The 26,304-nt window shown below is 43.8% G+C and overlaps 1 protein-coding gene across 2 annotated transcripts; it reads right to left on the reverse strand.

Annotated features, from left to right (window-relative positions):
* Positions 1-194: 194 nt before the first annotated feature.
* On the reverse strand, positions 195-22,469 carry LOC139338414 (TSC22 domain family protein 2-like). 2 transcript variants are annotated; one of them, XM_070973387.1, is made up of 4 exons: positions 19,954-21,943; positions 10,438-10,512; positions 2,676-2,727; positions 195-2,278 (listed from the first exon to the last, which is right to left on the reverse strand). In XM_070973387.1, the coding sequence occupies exons 1-4, from the start codon at positions 21,792-21,794 to the stop codon at positions 1,913-1,915; spliced, it is 2,334 nt and encodes a 777-aa protein (XP_070829488.1). In that variant the 5' UTR covers positions 21,795-21,943; the 3' UTR covers positions 195-1,912. The 2 variants fall into 2 exon arrangements, with proteins under 2 accessions (XP_070829488.1, XP_070829487.1); XM_070973386.1 differs by lacking the exon at positions 10,438-10,512 and having other exon boundaries at positions 19,954-22,469.
* Between the last annotated feature and the right edge of the window lie 3,835 nt (positions 22,470-26,304).

A 26,304-nucleotide genomic window follows, 5' to 3' on the forward strand; every position in this document is an offset into this window, starting at 1 on the left:
GCTAAATGGTACAAAAAGGATCCATTTCAGTTCAGCTCCATATCGAGCAATTTGAGCTTCATATTTCAGGTAGTTTTACCAGTGAACAGTAAAAAAGGTTTCAAATGTCAGAACCAGAGGATATTTAGAATGTCGTGTATTCATATTTAACTTTCTGGGTCTTTGTAACAAAAGAAACTTACATATTTTGGAATCTGAATATTGCTTTTATTTAAATACATTAAAATTTGCAATGTAACAAAACTATTGGCATATGAAATTCAAACACCATTTAAATGAACAAAACATGGCTCACTTCATTTTTCTGTGACTAGTGTCAGTAACACTAGGTTATTTTTCGCTCTGCCGCCTGCTCTGCATCATTTTTCCCCATTTACACTGTTCACAGACTATCTTACAATAAGAGTGCTGAATAAAAATGAGGTAAGAAAGTGGTTTGAAGATTACAGATCATGCAGAACATGCTGAACAGCAACAAAATATTTTGTGAAGGAGGAAGTAACAAAAAAAAAATACATGTGTGCATTTTAAAAATAATCAATTTACACAGCTTTGCATCTTTGGTTACAAAGTAGGTTGAATGATTTCACAGCTTTCCCCCCTGGCCCCCCCTCAGGAAATACATTGGGAAAAAAAAACATGAAGGTAGAGGGTGTGGCAATACTTATTCATTTTTAGAGGAAACTACCAACAGAATTGGATCTTCATCTAACACCTTCTGCGGGCTCATGTTAAGATTTGATGTCAACAGGCGAGCGTCACCCATCGAGGCTCTTAATACCTTATACTATACAAAAATGTACATTCATACTGGATCTTGACTTGAGCTATGAATTAGCCACTGCAGAGTAAATGTCGAGTTAGTGTTACATTTGTCAGACTTTCTTCTTTTCTCTTTTTTTGCCTACATTTTGACCAAATATAAAGCATTGCCCCTGGAAAGAATGGCCAATCTGTTGAAACACTGTAAAAGAAAAGGAAACGAGTCACTGGGCTACTGTTAAACAGGTTTCATGAAATTGTTCATTTATGGAAATAGCAGCCCTGTAATAAATAAAACACTTAACAGTAGAACTCAAAAGACTGATGCAAGGGTTGGACTTGATGTGAAAGTAACGGCAGCGGTGTGGCGCTCTGAAAAACAGCCTCTCTCCCACTTCTTACTTTACAACATGAAACAGCAAGGCTAAAAATACCCCGTTACCCACTCAATTATCTCTCATTTACAAAAATAATCGCTCTCTTTTTGACAATCGCTCCCGTTTGTCCCTTATGCGAGGTGAACCCCTCCCTTTCCACACAAACGGTTTGAGCAGGTCTCAGGTCAGGTCGTAAGCCAGTCTGACTCAGGCCCCGTCCAAGAAAAGACATCCTGTCCATGAGCTTGGACCCAGCAGTCAACCGATCCGGGAACACAGCCAAGATGGGAAAAAAAAGAAAGAAAACACACCCCGACCTTCCCTGACACTCTGTCTCTACACACTCTTTCTCTGACTAAGTCGCTCTCTCTCTCGATGATTGCATTAACACTGGAAAGGCCCACAGTACAGATGCGCGCGCGCACACACACACACACACACACACACTACATTTCACAGTCACACTTGCTAACTCACTCACTCACTCACACACACACACACACACACACACACACACACACACACACACACACACACACACACACACACACACACACACACACACACACACACACACACACACACACACACACACACACACACACACACACACACACACACACACACAAGCACTGTACTTTGTGGTCAAGCTGGTGGCTAAGAAGACAAAGTTTTTTTTTCTTCTTTTTAATTTCACATACACTAATTGTAATAAGTTGTAGAGAAGATGCTCTTCTTTTTTTCTGCCCCATGCGAGGCAGGGCAGATGCACTTCAAGCAGAGGTGACGTTGGGTTGCAGTTGTTGTTGTTGTTGCTGTTGTTGGCCAGGATCGAGCTGAGGCTGAGTCTGGAGCTGCTGGGGTTTGGGGTGGTGCTGGAGCTGGGGGTGTGACTGCGGCTGAGGCTGAGGCTGGACCTGCTGCTGAGGCTGGCTGAGTCCTTGCTGGGGAGGCGTGGTGCCAGAGCCGGTGGCCGACTGGGCGGACAGCTGAGACAGCTGCTCGCTGTTGGCCAGCGATTTCAACACGGCGTTCTCCCTCTCCAGCACAGAGTTCCTCTCGTACAGCTCCTTGATCTGCTCCTTTAAGACCTCCACCTCTTCGCGCACTGCATACATCAGATGGCTTTTCACCAGGTCCTGCAGGAGAGAGAGAGCGTGACATGAAACAATATATAGGACCTGACCAGAGGCAGCGGAGTCACAAGGAAGCAGATTTATCATGATCAGACAAGGACATCAGAGTGAAGCTCAAGGCTACAGGCTGCATTTGTTCATATATATATATTCATTCTGGCTGTATATCCAGTTTGTGTTGATGCTTAAAGGCAAACACAAACTGAAATATGAAAGACCCTATAGCTGTTAAAAGTATGTCACGACAGACATAATACAGTAATGTGCATGTGTGCAGATTCTGGTCTCTGATCTTGCTGTCTTTACATGTGACTGAACACCTATTTTATACATTTTTAATTAAAAAGTGAGACAACAATTTACTCAAAAGTGTATGATCAATGGTAAATGGATTACTCACCATTGCCTGTTCAATTTTATTATCAATGGCAGCAACATTGGTTCCCGAGGCCCTGAGAGAAAGAAAAGAGAGATAAGGTTCATACATGTTTCTACTCTCAGCACCCTTTGTTCTGCTGGCTTGTCTTTCTCTGGGGAAACACGCAAAAGAACCAGCATTTCAACTGGAAATACATACTGAGTGGAATAAAAACCCAAAACAGACTCTGTTAATGAATCAAAGCACCTGGCGTCGGCTCTCCACAGATCTAGGGCAGATCATATAAAATAACCTGTCACCCCCCTTGGTCATATTATGTATGTTGGAGCTGTAATGTAGGTCAGGTCGCTCAGGGTGCAGGAGGAGCTCGGCCGCAGGCAGCACAGCCAAGATGAGTCAGTGTGAATAATGCAACATTTTGTGAAACTGCCATAGGGCAGTAGTGGCATAGTGCAGCCACAGTCGTGACTCCAGTGACTGACAGCAATCAGAACAGGCAACACTCACACACAATTACACGGTAAATATCCACACATTCTCCGAACATCTGTGAATATATAGCAATGATCTCTTTGGTTTACTTGGCCTTAGAAATTATTACAATATCTGCAAGTCTTTGCTTTAGCTGCGCGCGCTCCCGCGAGAGGCACGCGGTCCTCTACGGGCAGAGCACGCGGCGGCCTCGCGTTACCTGCGGCGCGTCCGACAGGTGAGCAGCGGCCCGTAGGCCGCGTGCCGGGCCGGGTCTCCGGGGCAGCACGGCGGTTTGTAGGAGAACGTGCAGGGCATGGCGCTGGCTGCTGCTGGAGCGGCGGAAAAAAGGAGTGAACCGGAGCGCACCGGAGGCGGATCAGCGGGGTGACTGTGACCACATTTAGAATTGTGCAACATGAACCGGCGGGTGCAGAAGTCAGAGCGACTGATAGGAGGCGGAGAGACACGTCTGCTCCGCCCGCTTCACAGAGGCTGGTAACAGCACTCAGTATACTTACTGTACGGAGGCCGACTGGTGCAAATCGATAATTAAGTTACCTTATATGAATCCATTCGCAACGGGAAGCTCGCTAACATTTCAATTAACAGACACTAACTGAAGTCACAGTAACAGTGAAGTGATTGATGGTCACATCAGTTCAAACTGCAGTCAGGCTGATTCAGGCTCTGGAGAGCACTGGTCACAAGACTAACAGCCCGAAGACATTAAGTACAGCTGAGGCTGAGACGTCGTTAGTTTTGCAGATATTTGCTCATAAATCAAAGTACTGGACATTTAGAAATGTTGATGATCTTGCAGACCTTTTAAACGTCTTTGCTATATTTCATGGGAATCCAAGACATTTTAGACAAAACTTCAAGGTGGTGCAGCATGATCGGTCAGGGATCAAGAAAATCCGTGTTCATCCTTTGGGAACCATGAATGCCAGTAAAAAAACAAAAACAACACATTCAAAATCAAGATATTTCAGTGTGGACCATTTCCACTTATGACACAGATCCATATTGGCATATAAGAAAGTGCAGCGCAGCAACGTTAAAGATATGTTTCAGGTTTAGAAACAGTGACGCCATTGAATAGTTTCCCTCCACCAGAGGGCACCGCTAAGCTTATTTTACCAACTGGAAAATGTCTCGCTGGTGCAGTCAAGATGCCTGCAAGTGGACATCAGACTGACTATGGACTCCCTCTGAGGAAAAGATGTTCTGTTTCTCAACACCATGCGATTTATATGCGTGAGGCCAGCTACCAAACACTGTCACTCACATCCCCTGTCCTGCACTCCTGCCTTTGATCTGTCAGACAAGGGCTCACATGAGCGACATGCAAGTGCATCACACAATGAGCAAAGTGGATGTGATGACTAAGACACACACACACACACACACACACACACACACACACACACACACACACACACACACACACACACACACACACACACACACACACACACACACACACACACACACACACACACACACACACACAACTTCAAGAAATAAATTACAAACAAGACTGCACATTTCAGCTGTCAGCGTTCACTCATTATAGTATCTCTGTCTCCCCCTCAAAGACCACATTTTGTGACCCCACATGACTGGTTACATAGCCAAAGGTTGTCCAAAGGAAAAAAAAAAACAAAACAAAACCCATCAACATCAACCTCATCTTCACCCTGTACAAAATGTGTGTTTAATTTATAGTTTTCCTCCCTAACAGGAGTGCTCTGTGCCCAGAGGAATCTCACACTCTATAAAGCACAGACCCTGAATGGACTCTCTGGGCTACACCCTTGTTGCTTCACCAGTGACTTCAGAGAGTCCAGACAAAAACACGCTCTACCATAATAGAATCACACTTTGGCGGTGCAACAAATTGCACACAGTGTTTCACACACGTTGTATATTCAGTACAGGCCTGTGTGATGATTCAGTTATGGCCAATATTAGCCTGCTGAACTTGTTCAAACCGGTTTTTAAAGGTCAATTCGCTCTTCTAAACCCTTTCCCAAACTGTTGTTTGTTGGGTTTTTTTTAACTTTAAGGTAAGCAGAGGGCATACCCTTCTGTTCAGACAGTGTGAAAATGGCCATGTGCCAGCTTTTTTTCTTTTTTTAAGAAACTGAAGTGCACCAACTCCTTTTCTGATATCCAACCAAGCAGAAGAAGCGAGAGACGGGAATTCACAGTTTGTAAGCTGCTGCGCATTCACAACAAATGAGGAAATGAAGATGCACTTTGGCTGCATTGCCTTCATGCAAAATGCAGGAAAACTGATTTTTACCTCAAATAGTACAGAAGGTAAATGCACCTATGTAGATACTTATATGAAGAAGTACAATGCAGCACATTGTGTGAGCTGAATATCTGGCTGGGCAGCTGAACATCAGGGACTGTCCCACCAAAGATCCACATTCACATGCCGGGGATATTCAGCGACGACTGACGAGGTTACATAATTTAACTAATGCAAGCAGGAAAGACAAACACAGTAACGCAGGACAGACATGAGACATGGGACAAATTAAGAATGAGTGCAGATGTTAAAATGTCATAAAAGCAGATTCATGCAAAAGTGTTTCTAGACGCTGACAAAGGGCAGATGCTCCCTGGATTCAAGCAGAAAGGGGCCAAAAGAGTCATTCCAGGAAGGAAACTTTGGGCCCAAACCTCATGTGAACAATGAAAAATCCTCATTATCATTTCCCAGAATGCAACTGGATGTATTCATTTCAAATGACTTATTTTGTCCAACTTGAATTTTCTGCCGGTCGACATCTAGCTAATGTTATCAAAGCGAGACAGTGATGCTATGTTTTCATGTCCTGATGACGGTGAATTAGCTCACTAACAGTGAAGCAGCATTTTCTTCCAGCTGGCTTCAGTGAAGGCAACAATGAGATGGGCTGACACTCCTGAGATTAAACCAGAAACTAAAAGGAGAGGAAAACTCTAAATGTGACATGCTAGTGATGGGTTTGTAACTATGGTGACCGGAAAATGTCAACAACACATTATACTTGTCAAAAGGTCGGAGACAGATTTTCACAGAGCCACGAGCTAAGGCTTGGATACAGACTCTAGCTCTGCTTCAGGGAGTCAAAGTGGGTAAAGATGATCTTAAGTCATAATGGTTTGGGCAGCTACTCTTTACTTCAGCTACAAATGCACTACTTACACTGAAGGAAGCAAATCAAATCAAATCAACACCATATTAGGACACCATCTGGTGCCCCAAAGTTGAACCTCCAAGATAAACTGGCACTGGGGAGAGATTTCTGAAAACCACAGCGAGTGAATCGTGCTTTGGGGCTCATGAGCGAGTGTGGTTTGTTAAAGCAGCGCTCCTGACATACACATGATCTTGCTTAAGCCTCTGGATCTCATGTCAAAGCCAAGAGCTTGTTTGAGCACCTGACTTCAATATAAAACATGCTAAATGCATGCTGAAGCCTCCTCCTCGGTAAGCACTATATACCAGCCCTGCAGGTGAAGGGCTGGGCTGAGATGATACAGAATGCTCATGACAGTCTGAACTGACTCCGCCACTGATTTTGCACTCAACACCTCTGTAAACTTCACCTTCTTCATTCACATGACTGACGTTTAAAAGCTCCGTGTACAGTTTGCCGTTTCCCGTATAGTGTCAGCTGTAAGATAAGGATGTCAATAAAAAGTCCATTAGAGGCAGGAAAGTTTACACTCACATGGAGCGTGGGCAAGTGGAGCAGTGAGGGTGAATAACTCATCTGAACATCGAATAGTTGTCATTCCTCGCCTCTGGCAGAACTGCCCGCATTTGTAGGAGTGGGATAGGTTTCCTTCACAGTAAAAACAGAGTTTATGTATCTCGGTTGAGACATGATAAGGCAAGTTCAGAGCTTAAGAGGTGAGGCCTGATCAAATGCCCAAGGACAACAGGTGCACAAGCCAATCTTACCTAGAAACATGTGACGCACAAACACCTCTAATCTTCAAGAGTAAACTCAGGTCTTTATTAATCTGGACCTCATTTTTCTGTCTGTGTATGTAGCTTTAAGGCAGACGCACAGGACCTGCTCACAGTGAAATCAACAGCACACACAGCATGCTTTTTTCACACTCATATCAGATGTGATGATTATGTTGAGTGTCATTATATCCAGGACCTGACAGGAACTTCCACTTATGTTACATTGCTTTACACAGCTGTGCATGTAGTGGGGCATCGGCAGTGAGCCAGCAGAGAAGAAATGAGGAAGTGCTCAAGCAACAACCAAGAAAGCATCAAAACTGTTGCCATAGCAGGACTCAGGTCCAATTACAGAGAGAGCAACAGAGAAGACTTATGTGGAGCTGAGTAATTCTGCGCATCTTTAAACAAGACGAAGAGTCTACAGCCTGATGTGCTAATAATCACAATGCTAACATGCTGATGGTAAACATTATACCTGCACAACTGTGAGGAAATTTTACAAATTAACAACGTCAACCTCATGGTACCAGATTTCTGAGCAATCCATCCAACAGGTGCTTAGTTCAGTCTGGACCAAAGTGACTGGCAGGCGAGCTGTCAGTGCCGTGCCTGGACTTACTATGGACTATGGAGCCGAAGATGCTTGAGTAGATGATGAATCCGGATAAGAAAAGTAACAAATCAATGTCTGTGAGGCTGTAGTAACTTGAGTCATTGAATGTCTAAATATCAGCACATATATACGTTTTGCTAAAAGTTCAAAAATGCTGTTGACTGGGTGATTCAAGCATTTTCTACACTGTTTGATTTTCTGTTGGAGAAAAACACAGACGAGGATGTTACTACGACAGGTCTTTGCCAGAAACATGTTCCAAGTGAGCCAAGAGGACGCCCATGTGGGGGACTTTTACTTTGACAGCGCAGTCTTCTGCAATGCATCTGACATAGTTCTACTGTGCAGCTGGTGAGGCTCCAAATACATATTACAGTAAAGTCACAGTGGAGTCATTGAACTCAGGAACATGTGGCTGAGACAGAAACATTTCTGTCAACAAACACGAGTACGTTCAATGTAGGCTTTCTTCACATACATACTTCTCTGTATATGTCATACAGCTGACCACGTGGTCTGACAAGATGTCCATACAGGGACTAATATAAACAAGCAAATTATGGATTCAAAGTCAGTCTTCTCTTGCTAAAATGTACATGTAAAATGCACATAGATTTGAGCATATTTTTACTCTCACAGCCTCTTCTATCACTTCATATCGATGCCTCCGACATGACCCCAAATAAACCTGAATAAAACAGACTGATTAAGGGTTGGTCTACCAAACACAGCCTCAAACAAAGCCCTGGTTATCTTGGCTTGCTTGGAAACATAAACAGCCCTTGGCAGAACCGTGTATCCACAACAGCACCACTTTAAAAAAAGAAGTGAAGCATGGGGTTCATAACAGGACTATTTGTGCCATCTTGCTATTTTGCTGCCCTCTGTTGAGAGTGGAAATCACCTTAAAATGGGCAAATGGAGCTAGAAAAACACTGAGCGCGACCAGAAGTAAAGGAGGTATCCAGCATCATGAAATGTTGATTTACCTGTTTGCATCTATGAAAAAAAGGAGGCTAAGGTAGCAAATGGACTGAAATTATATTGTGTGTGTGTGTGTGTGTGTGTGTGTGTGTGTGTGTGTGTGTGTGTGTGTGTGTGTGTGTGTGTGTGTGTGTGTGTGTGTGTGTGTGCATTCCCTCGCTGGCTGGTGATGGTGTGTCAGCTGCATATTTCTCTAAAAACAGTTTCATTTCCTGTCACTCAGATATGGTTTCACACGCTTCCCTTTTTCATTTTTGTAAAAGGCATCATAAAAACGCTGAAGGCACTCTCTCACTCTGTGGTGGCAGGGTGACCATTTTTGCATGCCACCATGAGCGCGAGGCCAGAGTCCACAGACTACAGCGGCATTTATCAGTTTAAAAGCGCAATGGCGATTTTCATCTGTGGCCGCGAATAAAAGTCATTTGACAGAAACAGTGCAGAGTGTTGCACTAGAAACCAGGTTGTTAAATCCTGTGTTAGGCAGCATGCACACACTCTTCAGCCCTGCCGGAGTCACTTGAAAGCAGACAGCAACAAGTTTGGAGGATGTTAAATTTTTTCATTTCAAACAACAGTATTATTTTCGTAGTTTGGGCCATTTTCTATAAAGCAAGAACGCGTTTTCTGAAAGAAATTAGCCTCTGAGATGTTATGACTTTGAGACTTTAATGGAGTCTAATCCTGAAGGCAACATGAGCAGTCAGACAGGCAGACAGGTGGTAAACAAACCAGATTACTGACTGGGAGGTGAAAATTCACATGAATGATTAAATCAGCGCCAAATGTCCCTGTTCAAAGTGTCTATTAGCCTGTAGTGCTATTCCTGCTTCGTCTGGACTTAAAGAGCCTGAAGTTGTACAAGGCAATGAACAATTCAGAGGGATATTTTGGGTATGTTCTGTTTTCACTTCCAAATAACTGCACATCAGATTTAGAGCTGAAACGAGTCCACTTATTGACCAGTTGAACAACAGAAAATTAATCGGCAGCTATTTTGATAGTGACTGCTCGAGTCAAATAGTAACAGCCATTCTCTGGTTCTGTTTTATATAATACCTCGAACAATACTGGGTTTTAGAGGCCAACACTGATTGTGCAATTTATCTGTCTAGCTCTCCTTTAAATGATCAGAAACTGAGTACCTTTTGGTTTTGGACTGTTGGTCGGAAAAAAAACAAAAAAAACAAGACATTTCTAACTTTTTATAGACATTTCAATAAACATTTTATGGACTGAATGATTAATTGAGTAATTGAGAAAATATCTGACCGAGTTGCAGCTGTCTTTGTGTTTAAGTTGTTTATAATCCGCTGAACGGTCTGACTGCTCGCGTTGCTTTCCCTGTTTGAATCTGTTCTATTGTTTGTCTCTTTGGCCAAAGATCTCAGCAATTAAGCTGGCACATAAGACAATAGAGACGGTGGCCAAACTTCTGAAAATAACACTCCAGCAGTAAACAAACCACAATTTTTAAATGGCACAGACAATATATACACGTTGAGCTAGAGAGTGTCAAAGAATGCACCAGACGCAGAAGCTGAGAAAAAATTGCAGAGAGACAGGGATGTTGTTCAGAAGTCTATTGGCCAATCCTGCGCTTGCTGCCAGGCTTTGTTTCCAAACTCAATCCATGCACGTGGAGAAAAGCAAAGCTCACTGCTACTGAACACTGCACACATGTTGTTACACTCCTGCAGGCCTGTCCAGTCCAATCCAGTATAGTACTGTACCTATCACTGTGGGCCTTTGAGTCCCTTAATCTGCTGCCAGACTGGAAGGCCTGGTAGAAAGCCTTGGAGGGGTTCCTGCGTCAACCACATTCAAGGAAAGAGAGAGGAGACACAGATACAGAAGAGGTGAAACAGTGAAAACAGACTAAAGTTTCCTAGAAATGTTTCCTTACACAACTTCATTTCCCCTCAGAAAAACTCCTTCGCTCTGATTGTGCAGTTAACTTTGGTGGAGAGACGGCTTTTTCAATAAAACATGAGACATTCAAACACAGTAAAGCGAAGAGGCCGAGGAAAGAGTCTTGACCTCAGCACAGGAGTGGTATGTTCAAAGGTGGGGACAGCTTCATAAACTTCAAGGGCCTCCCTCAGGTCATTCACCTAACAGTATGTTGGCCATCACTCATGCTTAGGTTGTTTTCCACAAGGCCTGAAAATCGGGTGACGAAAACCAGCCATGACCTCTGGATTTCAGCTCAGAAACTGGAATTCTTCTCACCTGAGGAAGTACTGCTTCAGTCACAGTGTTAAAGGTTAAATTTGAGTTTTTTTGGTTCAAAAACTGTCATGTTATGGAATCTAACATTACCTCCTATGTTCCCGGTGAAGTACAAGTACACAGTGTTCTGTGCCAAGGGAGGTATATACGGGAAGGGGAAAGGAAATCCCCAGACTGACCCCTGCACACACACACACACACACACACACACACACACACACACACACACACACACACACACACACACACACACACACACACACACACACACACACACACACACACACACTTAATTTATTATGGGCGCCTGCCTTTCAAAACGGACTGCTTCTCTGTCAAATCGAATGCTCATGGGGCGACCCAGCAGCTCACCTGGCAGCGTGTGTCCCATGTATTAAGTCTGAGTCCCTACCACAGCTCTCTCGCTCTCTGTCCTGTCTCTCTCCAGCTATCACTCTCATAATAATAAAGCAGAAATGCAGAAAAAGCGTATCTTTTAAAATGACATGAGTATATGCACACATTCACAAAAGCACACACAGAGGAGCAAGCTAATGCAGGCAGAGTTATGCACACGCACACGCGCACGCATACACAGCAGAGAGGAATGAGGAGTTGATTTACAGCATGTGTGTGAATATCATAGCAGCCAAGTCTCTTTTCCTAGAAATCACTGGCACAAACTCCCTTTGTCACATTACCTCATGACTAAACACTCTCACAAACCTCCTCCTATGCCTCTGCTTGATTTTACTTTGCAGTGTATGGCGCGAGAAAAACACATACACACAAGTGTGGCAGGCGCACACCTCCACATAAAAAGCTCTCTTTTTCACAGTTAAAACTCAGAGCTCTGTCCAAGCCAGCCACGGGCTGAAATCATCGAGGTCAGATGACTTGGAGTCCAGCAACCTCTTCATGAATGAGGTAAAAACTGGAGGAGTCATCACTCCCTGTTTTCGAGTAGCAAACACTCGCCTCTCAATGGCTGTCTTTGTAACTCTAAAATGTAACATGTCAATATCCATTTCTGAAAGCCCCTCTTTGTAAACCATGTAGTCGATGTGTTCGGCAGTGGTGAAAGTGCCGTCTTCCTCATAAATCCAGAGTGTGGTGTCCGAGGAGGACAGAAAGGACAATGGAGTAACTCACCAGATATGTGCACACAGGAGCAAAATCCCCTTTTACTTTTCTTCCCCTCTCTCTAAAAGCATGTGAGCTAACTGGACACAAAAATGACAGCTGCACATGCTCAGGCTCTGCCCGACGCTGCCCAAAGCAAACGTATGACCTGGCAGCAGATGGAAATAACCTTTTGCTGCATTCTTGCTGGTTGATGTCATACATGTAACTGGAGCATGACATAGGGTTTTTCCTTCAGTGTGTGCAGCAGCGTCAAAGGTTCGTTTTCACGGTGTTGAACCTCTTAATAACCTCGCCCGCTCACTGCGCACAAAAAGACCCAGAGCAGCCTTAAGTGATGAGGAAGGAAGTGCGAGTGAAAGTGCAAGAGAAAATGGGAGAGAGAAAGAGAGAGCAAAGAGCAAGAGGAAAAAAGTGTTAGAACAGACTTCTGCATTCAGGTGTCGTGGAGGCTTCATGCATTGGCTCCACCAGAGCTCCAACCAAAACTACAGGTTTGGGATATGCACGCTACAGAGATACCAGTGCTGCGATTGGTCAACGTGGGCTGCTTTTGTTTTCTCCTATGATTCCAGTGACAGTGGAGCACTTGATAGTGAGCTAGTAGAGCCACTACCAGTGCAAACCCTAGCATTCTACTCGATTCAACAAAGTGATTGCTTTAGTGTGTTGGGGCAAAGTCACAGCAGCAGTAGCCTGACAAGGTAGTGTATCAGGAGTCTTGGGGTGCAAAGGGGGAGGTTAAAAGGAGGGTGCTGAAAGCTCTCACTGCTGGTGCTCACGAGGCTTCAGGTTCTCTGTAACATCCATCCATCTGCCACACAGGAGAAGTAGGTCAAAACTACTTAGATTTCAGCTGCCCTATGGGAGTTTCTTTCAGCGGGTTCTGGGTTGTAGGCGAGGGAGATGGAACACGGGGAGGATCCAGAGCCACTGTACGATTACAGAACGGCCACCAAAGGAGAGTGGGAGCTTGGATGCTAACATCCCACAAGCATAGATTAGTGACAGGACACAAAGAAACTTTATGCCCTTGATTCCCACAAAAACCAAGTTCAGCTTTTTGTTTGAGGGCCATAATTCCCCAGAGAGTCTCTTCTTCCGTGGTAGCAGTGAAAACTGATGATCGACATACCATGTACATTTGCTTATCCACAGTATTTAATTATATCGTACTAGTGCTGTTAAAAATATTTCAGGTTTCATGTCTGCCAGGACATAAATCATGACAAAGCATTAGAAACCCTTGTGTTTTACTGTCACTGTAACTGATGATAGAAATAATAACTGTGTAATATCATAAACCATGAAACCATGATATTTTCTGAGATGATTATTGTACCAAAAAAAATCTCACACTGCTGAAATGCTTGTACTTACAAAGCACTTCCAAGAACCATCGGGGGTGGGGTGGGGATACTAGTCAAACACAAGGACCACTCTAACGTACAGAGCGTGCTCAAGGTACAAGCCAGCACTGTCTGTAGTATCAAAATATCAAAGCCGGGAAAGTTTCTGAACTTATAAATGAATAACAGTTATGCAGCCAACTTCCCAGAACGTACAAACTAGATAATGAGAGGAACTGGGTGAACAGGGCAGAGGGTGCACGAAACTAAAAGAAGACTTTAGATTTAAGTTTGGTCTCTGCTTGAGGTGAACAACTCGAGGCTATGTTAACTGATCCTGGCTTATCACGGCCGCAGCATTGATTTTCATGCTGCGTTTCAAACTGTCCGTCATGACTCTGACAGTGTTTGTAGTCAGAGCGTAATGCTGAATCAGTGGAGGACTCTTTTGAAGGAGACAGTATATATTTGTTAGTTTGGAGACGGGCATCTTGCATTTTTTGCACTGCATGCCTCCTTTGCAACATTGGCAAGCAAGAACAGCCTTCACGAAAGTCTTACCGGTCGACGAGCCCCCTTATTGGATATCAGTTACTGATTGGACGCCGCAGCTGATCGGACAGTTCTGATGCATATGGAGTTTCACACCAGAGTGAAAACAGATAACAGATTAAACTCAAGTGAATCACCCCGAGTTTGACATGTTATTAGTTGTCTGATTCACCATCTGGTCACAAATCTGTGTTAATTGTCGTTCTGAACAACTAAAGGACAAAAAACAACTTCATTTATGAGAAACAGTTTTCTTTTCATGATCCATTAACTTTCAATTTGGATACGATTAAAGTCAGCGAGTAGAAGAGTCTGTCAGTCAGCAAGGAACACTTTTTACACCATTTACTGCATTTTCATTCATGCGTGAGATTGATGAGCATCGGGTTTGATATGAGTTACATCATTTCAATTTGCCTGAAATATTGATTTGCGGTGTTCAAGAGACACCATAGTCATATTCTGGGTTTGACGTTCAGAATATGTCTATAATAAGCAAAAACAGGTAACAGGCTACAGAGAGAGAGCGCTGCTGCTCTGGCACTGATGATGGTACAAATTCATCAAAAGTCTCTACAGCTGTTAAAGCTGACTGGCACCTGATGCAGCTGGGACACAGTGAGCAGAAATGACGTCTCCCTGCTCTAGAAACATATTTCCTCGTCTCTTCTCTCCTCATATGGTTCCCTACGGCTCTCCATGCATCCTCTGTGGGACTAAGATGCACAGAAAAGACATAAGCGCGGAAGCTTTGATGCAATTTAAGACACTTGGGATGCATCCATTGATTCAAACATTACAGTCGCACAGCACCTTCAAGTTATAAAGAAAAACACAATGACTGTGTTGGTTGTGTTGTCTCATCACATGCAAAAATTTGCAGTTTAATTTGATCTTTTTTTTTTGCCTAATTTGCCTAATTTTTCACAAGTTGCGAGTAAAATGCACCACTGTGTCAAAGAAACTTTTAGCTCCTGAGTTTTGTTACTGAGAATATTTTTTCCAAAGCCTTATTGGTCTCCAAATGTGACAGAGGAATCTGAAGACACACATGAAGACTGCAAAATCAACTTTGTTGTTCACTGGACAAATGACTATTGTTCAGATTTTACCAGCCACTCAGTAGATTACAACTGTTTTTTTGGCTGGTGAGTGAAACAAATCTATCAGCCACCTGTGTATTTTACCAGCATTTGGCAGGTGGCTGATGCTAATTTTGCCCCCTGCACAAATGTGTACTTATTTCTTTATAGGAAAATAGTTATCTAATGAAAAGTTATATACAATAAATAATTTAAAACAACATATCATTTAAGGTAATTATTAGTTTCTGCTCGGCTGGTGAAAAGCCAGAAGAAGAAAACAGCTGAAGAGAGACTTGGTAATGTTTCAAGTCACTTAAGTACCACTTTCCAAAAACAAGATAACAAGCATAACCTCAGCTAAGCTTATCTACAGCACAGGACAACACATCCTCAGTTAAACGAGCCATTAAAACCTTGGACTGAGCTGGTGACGTTTGCTTGTCAGAACAATGGAGGGCCTCCATACCTGGGGTGGAGGTGACGACTGAAGCAAAGCCTACAGACATACAGACGAGTAGCGCCGGCCGAGCCTGAACAATACATCTTTCTGTTAGAAAACAGCTCGAAGGCTGAGAGGAGGCAGCGGACACACAAGATGAACAACTTGACAAGTATACACACACACACATGGGCAATGGTTTAAGAGTTTGCAGCGCTAGCTGAACATTAATTATAACACTATTGCGAAACATACTCTGTTGCCACTTCATTAGGTACACTGAACTAAGACTAATGCAGTCTAATACAACAACACTAAATCCAACCTTTCATTTTTGAAGCTGTAGGTTGTGTAACTGGTAAATTACACTGTATTATACAGAGAAGAGAGAAATTTGTACTGTTACAGGTAGCTGCATTGATCCTTTGCAGATACTAGATGTGGTGCTGTACGACTCAAAAAGTATCACAGCATGAATGGTGGCAGCCAGGTTTAGAGGTCTGAGGCCAAAGACAAAAAAAGGAAAAAAAGTGTGTACTTCTACCTCTGTGAGGCACTCTGGATAAAATGTGCCCACCAAATGTCATATGATATGAGCAGAGAGCCCCAGTGCGGAAGCAGGGAGAGAGCTAAGGAATATTAAATGAATAGAAGGTGGAGAGCAGTGAGGGACTCTGACTGAAAACAGGATACAGCAGTAAACCAGAGGTCACAGGGGGAAGGGAAAGACCCCGTGGTACATGTTGTCTCCTTGTGTCACTCTCTCACACATTCACCCACACATCCACCATGACTAAAAATGACTACGCAGTGTTCATGTCTATGGTGAATTTGTCCAAAAGAAATGGCTCAGTTCCTCAGCGAGTGGCCCCCACCCCCAACATGGACTGAGTCAATCCATCCCCTCTTAAAAGACACACCCCTCATCCACCCACACAGGCACAGTCTCTCGATTCACTGTGGCAGTAACTGCTCCACTACGTCGCAGGCCAGGACTCCCCTCCCCTCTCCTGCCTCCTAAGGAGTCCGATTTTACATAAGCTCCCATTATGGAGGACAATAAACCATACCTCCCCAGCATGGGCTCAATTACACAGACTACAGACGCAATACATTTATGCAAATGACCCCGCAAAATAGAAGCAACTCCTCTGCGAGTGCAACAAAGACATTATGACAATCAACCAATGTTATTTTACGCCTTCAGTTGTTGAAGCCATCTGGGAAACATTAAGCAGAGCGAATCATATTCTAAGTATGAGAACAACATCTTCATCCTGAAGTCTATATCTCCACTGCTTTGCTTGCAGGGTAAAGTACAGGGTGAAGGAAGATGGGGACGAACATTATCAAATGGCCAGGAGAGGTTTTCCATGTTATACAAGCTGTGTGCGTGCATGTACATACAATATCTCTGTGCAGTAGAGATTATAGATATTAGCTGCTGAAGCAGTCCATTTGAGGAGAAGTGGTTTTGTTGTGTGGGGCAGTGAGAGGCAAAACAAACACTGCAGTGGAAATGTAGAAATTAAGCAAGAGACAAAAAAAGCTGGGGGAGGGAGGGGTGGGGGTGTATTGAGCATAGCTAAAATGCCTGCTGACGTGAGACACAAGTTTCGCTCTGCAGTTTCCTGAGCGTACTACAGTTGCTGCTGCAAAAGAATGTCATTCAGCACTTCATCTGCACAACGACAACTGTCATGCCATGTCTGTCAGTGAGTCGGCAGGGTGGTAGGTACAAAGCACCGAATGCTCTGATGCTGTAAAAACACGGCTGTGACATGGCCACAGCTCATACAGGAAGGGTGTGCATGCCTCCAACACATTGGGATGTGTGTTTAACCACGTCCAAAGGCCCTGAGCAGAATATACAGTAATTTAGCCCATGTGTTGCAAAAGAAAAACGGCACGACGTGACAACAAGCACAGTTGGTTGACACACCCCACTGTCAGGTCTCTTATCGGCAGAATAGGGGCACAGCAGAAAGACTACTGCTCAATGTCTGATAGGACTCAGCTGTCATAAGACACCCCAGCTCTTATCAGCCTGGGAGCTGGGCCGTCTCACAAGCAATACATAGGTACTCCAAAACACACTGCGGGAGGTCAGCTGCATTGTCACAAACCAAACTGTTTAAAATGGCACAGCTATCACAGAAGTATATCTATCCTAATTTGGCATGTTGCTATTACAAATCGACTGAGATCATGTGAGCAATCATGTGAATTTAAAAAGGTTTCAGTTGTCTGAATGAAGTGCTTGAACAGTTATTTATGTAAATACAGCCTGAAGAACAACTTCGGCGGTTTTAAAAGAATAAAATAGACTCTCAGTCTTAATCAGAGATATTCATACTGTGAGGGAGGCTTGTGAGAGTTTAAGGGTGGGCAAAGAGGGGAGGAGGTGAGGCAAAGATACCGTGTGAGGTAAAAAGGAAAGGTGGATGTGGATTTTAGTTATTGTATTTGGGCCATTAATTCAACAGCTGGAGCTACAGCAGTGGCTGTGACGCACATCTCATGTAGGCAATTAAGGTACTTAAAACCCCTCGGCACTCGATTGCCACAATTTGCGTAACAAAAAAAAAAAAAAAAAAAAAAAAAATCACACTCCCTCTCAAAGCCATAACTGAATCAATCAAATCTGAACACATGGAATAGCATACATAAATCCACTTGGAAATCAGAAAAGACTATTTTTCCAGTGAAAATTGCCCGTACATCCATTGGTACACTGCAAACAAGACCTGCTAACGGCTAATTCAGCAGACCTGCAATGGTGCCAATTTGCCAAAATATACACAACTACATAAACAAATACCTTGGTCCTCACACCACTATCACAGCATACTAGATGTACGTAAAGTCACTTAACAATTGAGGTTTGTGGGTTGATGGCACAGAAAAGAAAAAAACAAAGAAGTTGAGATCAGAGACTGATAAGTGTACGCTTCCCTAAAGTGCATTACATATTCAAAACATTGTTTAAGAGGTCGTCCACCCACATGTGAAGACAAAAAGTAGTGCCAGTGCTCTGCAGTCTGCACACCCTGTCTGGTCTACATTCTGCTATATCTGTAACACTGTAAATGGAAACCACGGAGAGATTTCAGGCACTGTATCATTTCCGCTCATGTGTGCCATTTACTACAAGCGAAACAAAGTGCTGAACTCAGGAACTGAGAAAAAGTTTACTTTTGGAAAGGAGGCAAATGCCATGGCCCATAATAACTCATAATAAGAATGATAACATTATTTCTACATGTACACAAATTTAGTCATATTTTACTGTTAACAGACAAAATGAAACAACAATCTGATACACTTCATTATCCTTAAAGAATAAGCCAGTTCTTAAACTTCTACTGTGAAAGCTGCTGTGGGTTATATTTATCTGTATGATTTTTTCAGATTCAGTGTGAGTTTTGGTGAATCTCATTACTTCCAATGTCCATCGCAAATAAACATCCATAAATCTGCTTAGAAATCAGAGAGAAAAAGACGCTTATTCTAACTCCAGAAATTGCCTGAGGATCATTGCGGTTTTGCGTCTTGCACTCGAGTCTGCACAACCTCAAGACTCATTCTGCAACAAAGTATCTGCAGTAAAAAGGTAAAGAGTTATTTCAGCCAATGCTCCTCTGTGAACACCCGCTGAGGGGAGTTTGATGGGGCTGAGAGTGGAAACGATGATATCATAAATGTGGCAACACAAAATCAAACACTCTTCACTATGTTTGTACTGGAAAGGCTTTTCCGGAGACAGAACTGACTTTTATTAAAAGGTCAGGCATGCAGCACATTTACAAAGTGGCCAGCAGTGATAGAGAGCTGAACTAACTATGCACAGTAGCAACTAGCAACACATCTTTGGTGTTTGCAAGAAAGGCCAATACCCGGTGAGGACAGCAGGTTAGAGACACTAGATCTGGAATAAAATGCTTCCACACCAATTACTCAAATACACACCCACACTCAGAGCATTACAGGAGCTGTGTATGTTTAACGTGTTCCTGCCTGTGCAGTGTAAGCCAGGGTGTCCTCCTTATGTTTGCTACACTCCACCACTCCACTCCTTAGGGCCTAATGAGAAACAACTAATTTTACATTTCCTTCCTGTGTGCCACTTCTCTCTTCTTTCTCCACACTCCCCTCCCTCCATCCCTCCCTGAAACTAATCGGAAAGCCTTGTTTGTTCATCTGACAAACTTAATACCCAACACTACAGCACACTGTGCCTTTGCTATGGCCGTCGACCTTCCTGTGATCACAGCAAAGGGCCAAACATGCCTGCTATAACAAGCATCTCCCACTCAAACAGGCACACTTAAGCCTTACACTATCTGTATGTGTTCAAATTGTGCAGGTAATGTTGCACAGGCATGCTGATGATGCTCAACAAGGATGAGAATTTCCTAACGCATAACATTAAGATTTTAGAACAGTTACCTGTCCACATCCCCGTCGACAGGTATGTGGATTCCAAACAGGCTGTTGACGGTGGGAGTGGCAAGCTGCAGGCTCTCAGGCATGAGGGGCTTCACCGGTTCCTTCCCAGAGGCGACAGGAGACTGTGTGTTGACAAGGCCCTCTGACTTCCCTCCACCACCACCTTCCACGTGTCCAAATCCAGTTGCTGGGAGGCCCTGCACACCCAAAGCCACTGGAGTCTTGCTGTGGGGTATCTGACCTGTAGGCAAACTGGAGGTTGTCACATTTGGCATGGCTGCACTGGAGGCACTGAGCACAGCAGTGGGCACAGTGGCGGGCACACTGGAGCTCACTGCGATGGCAGGCACATTTTGTACACCAGAGGATGCAGGGTGGAGGCCGTGGGGTTGAGGCTGTCCAGCAGCTGCATACTGACTCACAGCCTGCTGCTGCAAAGTGGGTCCACCAGTCAGTCCGGAGCCTCCGACACCTCCCATTCCTCCAGTTGGCTGCTGCAAGAGGCCAGGGGCTGGCTGTCCGGTCGGTACAGATCCCCCTCCTGTTCCTGTAACATCTCCAACCTGACTTGGCCCAGAAGCCCCTCCAGAGGTTGCCGGCAAAACTGACGCGGGTCCCTGTCCCACGGGCTGTGGCCCTGCAGAGAGGCTGGACACTGGAAGGGACTGGCCAGTGGCGAGCCCTGGCTGCATGGAAGTGGGCTGTTGCTGCTGATAGTATTCCGGCTGACTGGTCAGGTGGTGGCCCACGGGAAGCTGCTGTTGCTGATGCTGGGGAGGGTATGCAATGGGCTGGGCCAAGGGAGGCATGATGGGGGACTTCTGTATGTGGAGACCAGACTGAGGCAGGCCATTTTGTCCAACAGGCAGCGTGCTCTGGGCAGCAGAAGGCTGGGGACCTCCCACTGGTGTCTGAGCCGGGACAGCTGTGGGCTTGCTGCCGGAGAAAGCACTCTGTGCAGTCGACCCACTGACACCCTGCTGCCGGGCGCTGTAGTTTTGAAGGTGGATTTGTTGCTGCTGCGGTAGTGTCTCCACTGAATGCATGCGGGACGACAAGAGAGAAGCATCCGCCACGGAGCCCAAGCCCTGAGCTGAGTGCGCTGCCGGGGCCACCACAGATCCTCCCGTCTGCCCGAGCCCACTGTCTCTGTCTGCAGCAGGGTCCAGTGTTGCACTGGCATGCCTTATGCTATCTAAAGTCCTACTAACAGCAGAGCCCTCAGAGTCCTTCTCATAAAATTCTGTACACATCCACCTGCCTCGTCGAAAGGGTTCTCCAGTACCATGATCGAGTTTAATGACCCTGAAGCGTGAAGTGCAACTCACCGTGGAGGTGGCAGGAGGAGGAGCAGAACCAGTCACTCCTGCAGATTGGGATGTACTTACTGACACCCCGGCTGGCCCAGCGCTGGCTGCTGGCGCAGACTGTTGCTGCATTGCCCCGGGCTGGGTGATCGGGGTTAAACCAGGTGTCATGCCGATCCCCGGTGGCTGCTGACCACCTTGAGTGGAGCCCGACACTTTTCGAAACTCCCCAGTGGAACTGCTTGACAGCGCAGACAACTGACCGGGTTGAGGTATGTGTGATGGTGCCATAACACTGATTGCCTCTGACTCTCCAACGTTATTCAGGGCCTCTTCAGATGAACTTCTGTCGCACACAGGCTCGTACTCAGCCCGCGACATGTCGTATATTTCGGACGACACATCTTCAGTCCGTGACTCGTCTGGGTCCTCCAGACTCTCCGTGTCGTCGGTGGCACCTATAGCCGCCACCTGGGCCTGAGTCACACTTGTGATCTGGAAACAGCTCTTTTTCTTGGCCGGCATTTTCGACATATTGACAGCCTGATTCCAAGTCCCGTATGGCTATGTTTATCCTCCGTCAGAAAGAGACGAGCTGGTTGCAGCTCCCAAAAGCTCAGATCATATTTAACAGCACACTTGAATCTATTTAACTTAGCCTAGCTATCTGTGATCAAGATGAATCTACGCCATCTCTCTTCCTCTCTCGGTCTCCTGTTGCGTGTCATGGGCTCCTAACGCAACGCCACACTTCGTCTTGTCTTGTCCAGCAATGCGGCTTTAGACCCTGATACCAACAGACTTTACGGTGGTTGCTCCAGAGCTTTCGGTCAGTCCGGACCGGCCTGCTAATGTCCCGCTTGTGCAGTTGTCAAGCGGCCGTTGTCGCAGGGTGTGTTGCCCAGCAGCAGGAGCTACTTTAGGCTGAGGAGGGCCCGCAGCCCTCCACTCACCGAGCTAGCTAGCAAGTCAAGCCAACTGGCTGCTGCACACTCCCCCTACGTCGGAACAAGTATGTGAGACATCTTCCCGAAAGCAGTCCTTTGTACCCGCTCACTTCACCAGCTTAAAGTCATTCGGTGGCGACGCTTACTGAACGGTCGAGGGAGGAAAACGCTCTTAAATTCAACGCTTTAAAACAAACGAGAATCTAAACAGCGCCCACAGTTACCTCCCTCACTCAGTCACTCTTGACAAGATGGCTATGTTGTATGCAACCGCGCTGCATCGTGGGTAGGTTGTGTGCGCAAGGATGTTTACGTACGAGACGTTTGAGAATCCCCCCTCATGCTGCCTTCATGGTACCGTCGGAAAAATTTAAACTGCGACGCGCCCACTAAAATGAAATTTTCTGAGACAGTGGGTGTCAGTTCTTTGACACCACCACCACCACTAGTATACAAGTTTTCACCCTACTCAGTCTCAATGAAGTCTTTATTTATAATGGTGGTTTAGTGTCTGGGGCTCTGGGGCCAAAAAAAAGAGAAGTGCTGGAATTGCCGAAAAACATAAAATAAAATAAATTCAGTGAGTGGACAACAAAAAATGAATCATCAGTAATTTTGATTGTTTTAATCAGAATTTTATGATGATGATCGTTAATCATTGATGTCACTTTTATATTATCTGGTTCCAGCTTCTCCAATGTGAGTTTTGTGCTGTATGTCACACAAAATAAGCAAATTGACCTTGGATTCAGGGAAATTGTAACAGACATTATCTGACTATGATCTCATAAGTATCTGACATTCTATAGGTCAAATAATTCATTGATTAATCAAGGTATGTATAGTTGTGTGTATGCTTGTAGCAGCCATAACTGCTGGCCTCTGTCACCTCACTGTTACTCTCCACTCTACATAACACCAGATTTGCTGTGTGGTGATTTGATTAAGAATATTAATTTAGTAATATGCAACAGAGAAGCATGTAACCAACATAATGACGGTCTTAAAACCGATTTTTTTTCCAGGGACCCTATTCAAGACAGGGCCATTGAACAGAGAAATTTTCCCAGTTCTTTGATGTTGAGTTGTCATATATTTTTTACAAGACACTGCATATTTTCTCTGTACTACAGCTCAAAGAAGCTCTGGGTTGCTTTAATTATAAAACAACAACTGTCAGAATACTAGGTTTAGTGCACAGCATCCATTTAATTTGGCTATTCTCTTGTTTCTGTAACCTATCTATTACTAAATTCTTTTTTCTAGTGAAGGGCAGACTTTATTGGAGGGTACCTGAAGGCATCATCTCTCTCACCCTCCCTCTCTCTCTCTCCAGGTATTTGCTGCAGTGTTACTACAGCATATACCAGCTGATATTATCAGAGCATTCCTACAGAAGCATTTCTTGGACTGTCTCATAAAAATATCACAGGGTCCTATAGTTCTTGTTTTGTGAGGGTGATTTGTTTAAAAATTGTGCGCATACTACCTGCACCTCTATAGGATCATGGAATGAATCATAAGACTATTGACCAGGTGCACATATAATATGTACAATGCATTCTGATATGCACTTTTTAAGTCATGAACATTGCTCAATATGCCAACAATTTGTCTAAAAGAGTATCCGTCAGGTAGCCATGTATAGCAGAGTATGTGTAAAGCAGTGTAATATTGAAGATGATTCAACATGCATACTGCAGGGAAACTGATTTATAGTTCTCTTTTATTTAGAGTTTCAAGATTGTTGATGCAAAGCTATTAGTCACAATGAAGCATAGGTCAGTTTATGTATTGACCTTCAACACAGGTTACTGTAACCTTTTTATTATTTAAATTGGAATTTCTGATTAATTTATACTGGGTATTATTACAGCCAGTATATGACAGAGGTCCTCAAGTACCTCCTGTGAACACCACACTATTGCAATGTTTACCAGTTGGTCAAGCTGAATAAAATTGTTTGAAGCATGTCACAGAAAGCAGCATGTTCTGAGGGAATTGATTTACCAAGCTTGTGGTTGGAGGAACAGCATGCATCATGCATGAATAAGTCGTAGCACTGCACTACAGCTGCAGCATTTGGTGAGCTGAAAAAGTCAACTTTGTATGCATTTTTTTGTTGTTATCTAATAGTCAAAGGAAAACCAAATCAATACTTAGGCCTATTTACAATGTGAGGAACTTAAGCAAGTATATGAGTAGATGTACATAAAATTTTAAATGCTGTAGCAATCAGTCAGCCAGAATGTTGGCGTCAGCTTTGTGCTTTTATTTTAAAAGCAAATGTACAACATGTCTCTGTAAATCAACAAAGGGTTAAGTACCTGTTTTCAAGACATGTTTTTCATACCTCTGCACCAGAGAAATACAGTACTCAATGGAGCAGTAGGAGTATCCACAAACCATAGCGAACACTGCCCCTGGTGGCCGAGAGTGAATACTTGGTTTTCCTTTTTTGGTTATTATGGATGAACATTGAACTCTCCGCCATCTAAACTGCTTTGTATACCTTAATGCTGTTGTTTTATTCCAGTATATTAACAGCAAATGCAAATTCAAGCAGAGAGCCAATCTAGATATGAAGAAACAAAATGACTGACCCAACAATGTGGTCAAAAAGTACCATAATGTATTCTTATTAGAAATAACATCATGCATTTTATATACATCAACTTATGTCATATAATTCCATCACGTTATTGACTGACTGATTAGACCTGAATGATTTACTTCTGCAGATGCATTGCTTACACCATCTGCGTCATTTACCTTGTGCTTCAAATCTCTTCTACAATTCGAATTTTTAAATCGATGTAAGTTGCATAGCCTGAAACAATGAAACATGTTTTCTTTACATGATTATAATGTTATTTGCACTGATTATTTACTGTACTTGAGACATTACACATTGGGAAAGCTTGAACACTTAATGTAGCAGATGTTAAATTAAGAGTTTTCTCAAGTAGTTTTCTCTCAATATGTGCATGAGGGGAGTATTTGTTTCTCGGTTTAATAATTTTAAACATATACTTAGCCACACAAATCCAGCTAGTAGGGGTGTTTCTGGTATTATTGAGCCATCTAACATATACAAGTAGCATTAATAATAATAACTGCAGGACTTTGTGTGCATTAGCTCTAGCTTGCAAGATACTTCACTAAGTCCAAGCACAATGACAGATCTACACTAATGGCAGAATCTCTTTGGTTTGGGATTATAGGAAAATGACCATTTGTTTTTATGACTTAATCTGAACTGAACAGAAGACATGATGCAACCACTTGTCTTTTTAAGTAATTGGAGGGATCCTACACACTTGTGTGTGAGATAATGGAAATCATTGGTTTGATCCCTGGTTTTGACAGGATAGGCTCAGAGAGTGCTCTTGAACAAGCCACCAGCACTGCAACACTCCACTGTTGCACAAGATGAACTGGAACAAGACAAACTTTTATTTAACCCTTGTATTTTGTTAGAATATCTAGAAAGCACTAAGTGGTAACCATTTGCAACAATCTGGTCTGCACATTTGTTTTAGATGAATGAGCAGACAGCGTTGTTATTACACTACAGTGTGGAGCTTTGGGTCAGTCGGACCTCAAACAGAACTGATGTGTAATTTTCTGTAGCCGACTGCTGAAACATCCTGTTTGTCTGCAGTTCTCCTATAAGGGAAAGTATTAAGCTAATAACACAATGCTGAGTGAGCATTTGCTGTTTGAATCACAAACAGAACAACAGAGTCATTACATGAGTTACATTACATTACATGATTACATGAGTGACATGTAGTGTATCCCAAATACTCATGAGAATTCAAATTTAGCGGGAGAAATTGGCTTTTTAGTGAGTGGGGAACTCCTCCCATTTAAAAAACACTGTTCAGGTTGTATTTTTATGAGAGTGAGAAGATGATTTGGGTTGAGTTCATCATCCACATGCACCTCGGGGCACTTTGCTTCCTGTATGCGCTGATGGTGACTGCTATCCCTCCTCAAACTCAACTGTCTCAACATGAAAACGCATTCAATGAATGAAAGTATGAAAAACTAAACGATTCAGTCAGCAAAGCCGCATTCGCCGGTCTGTGCAC

Source organism: Chaetodon trifascialis, chromosome 11 (genome assembly GCF_039877785.1).
Source record: "Chaetodon trifascialis isolate fChaTrf1 chromosome 11, fChaTrf1.hap1, whole genome shotgun sequence".
Lineage (NCBI taxonomy): Eukaryota > Metazoa > Chordata > Actinopteri > Chaetodontiformes > Chaetodontidae > Chaetodon > Chaetodon trifascialis.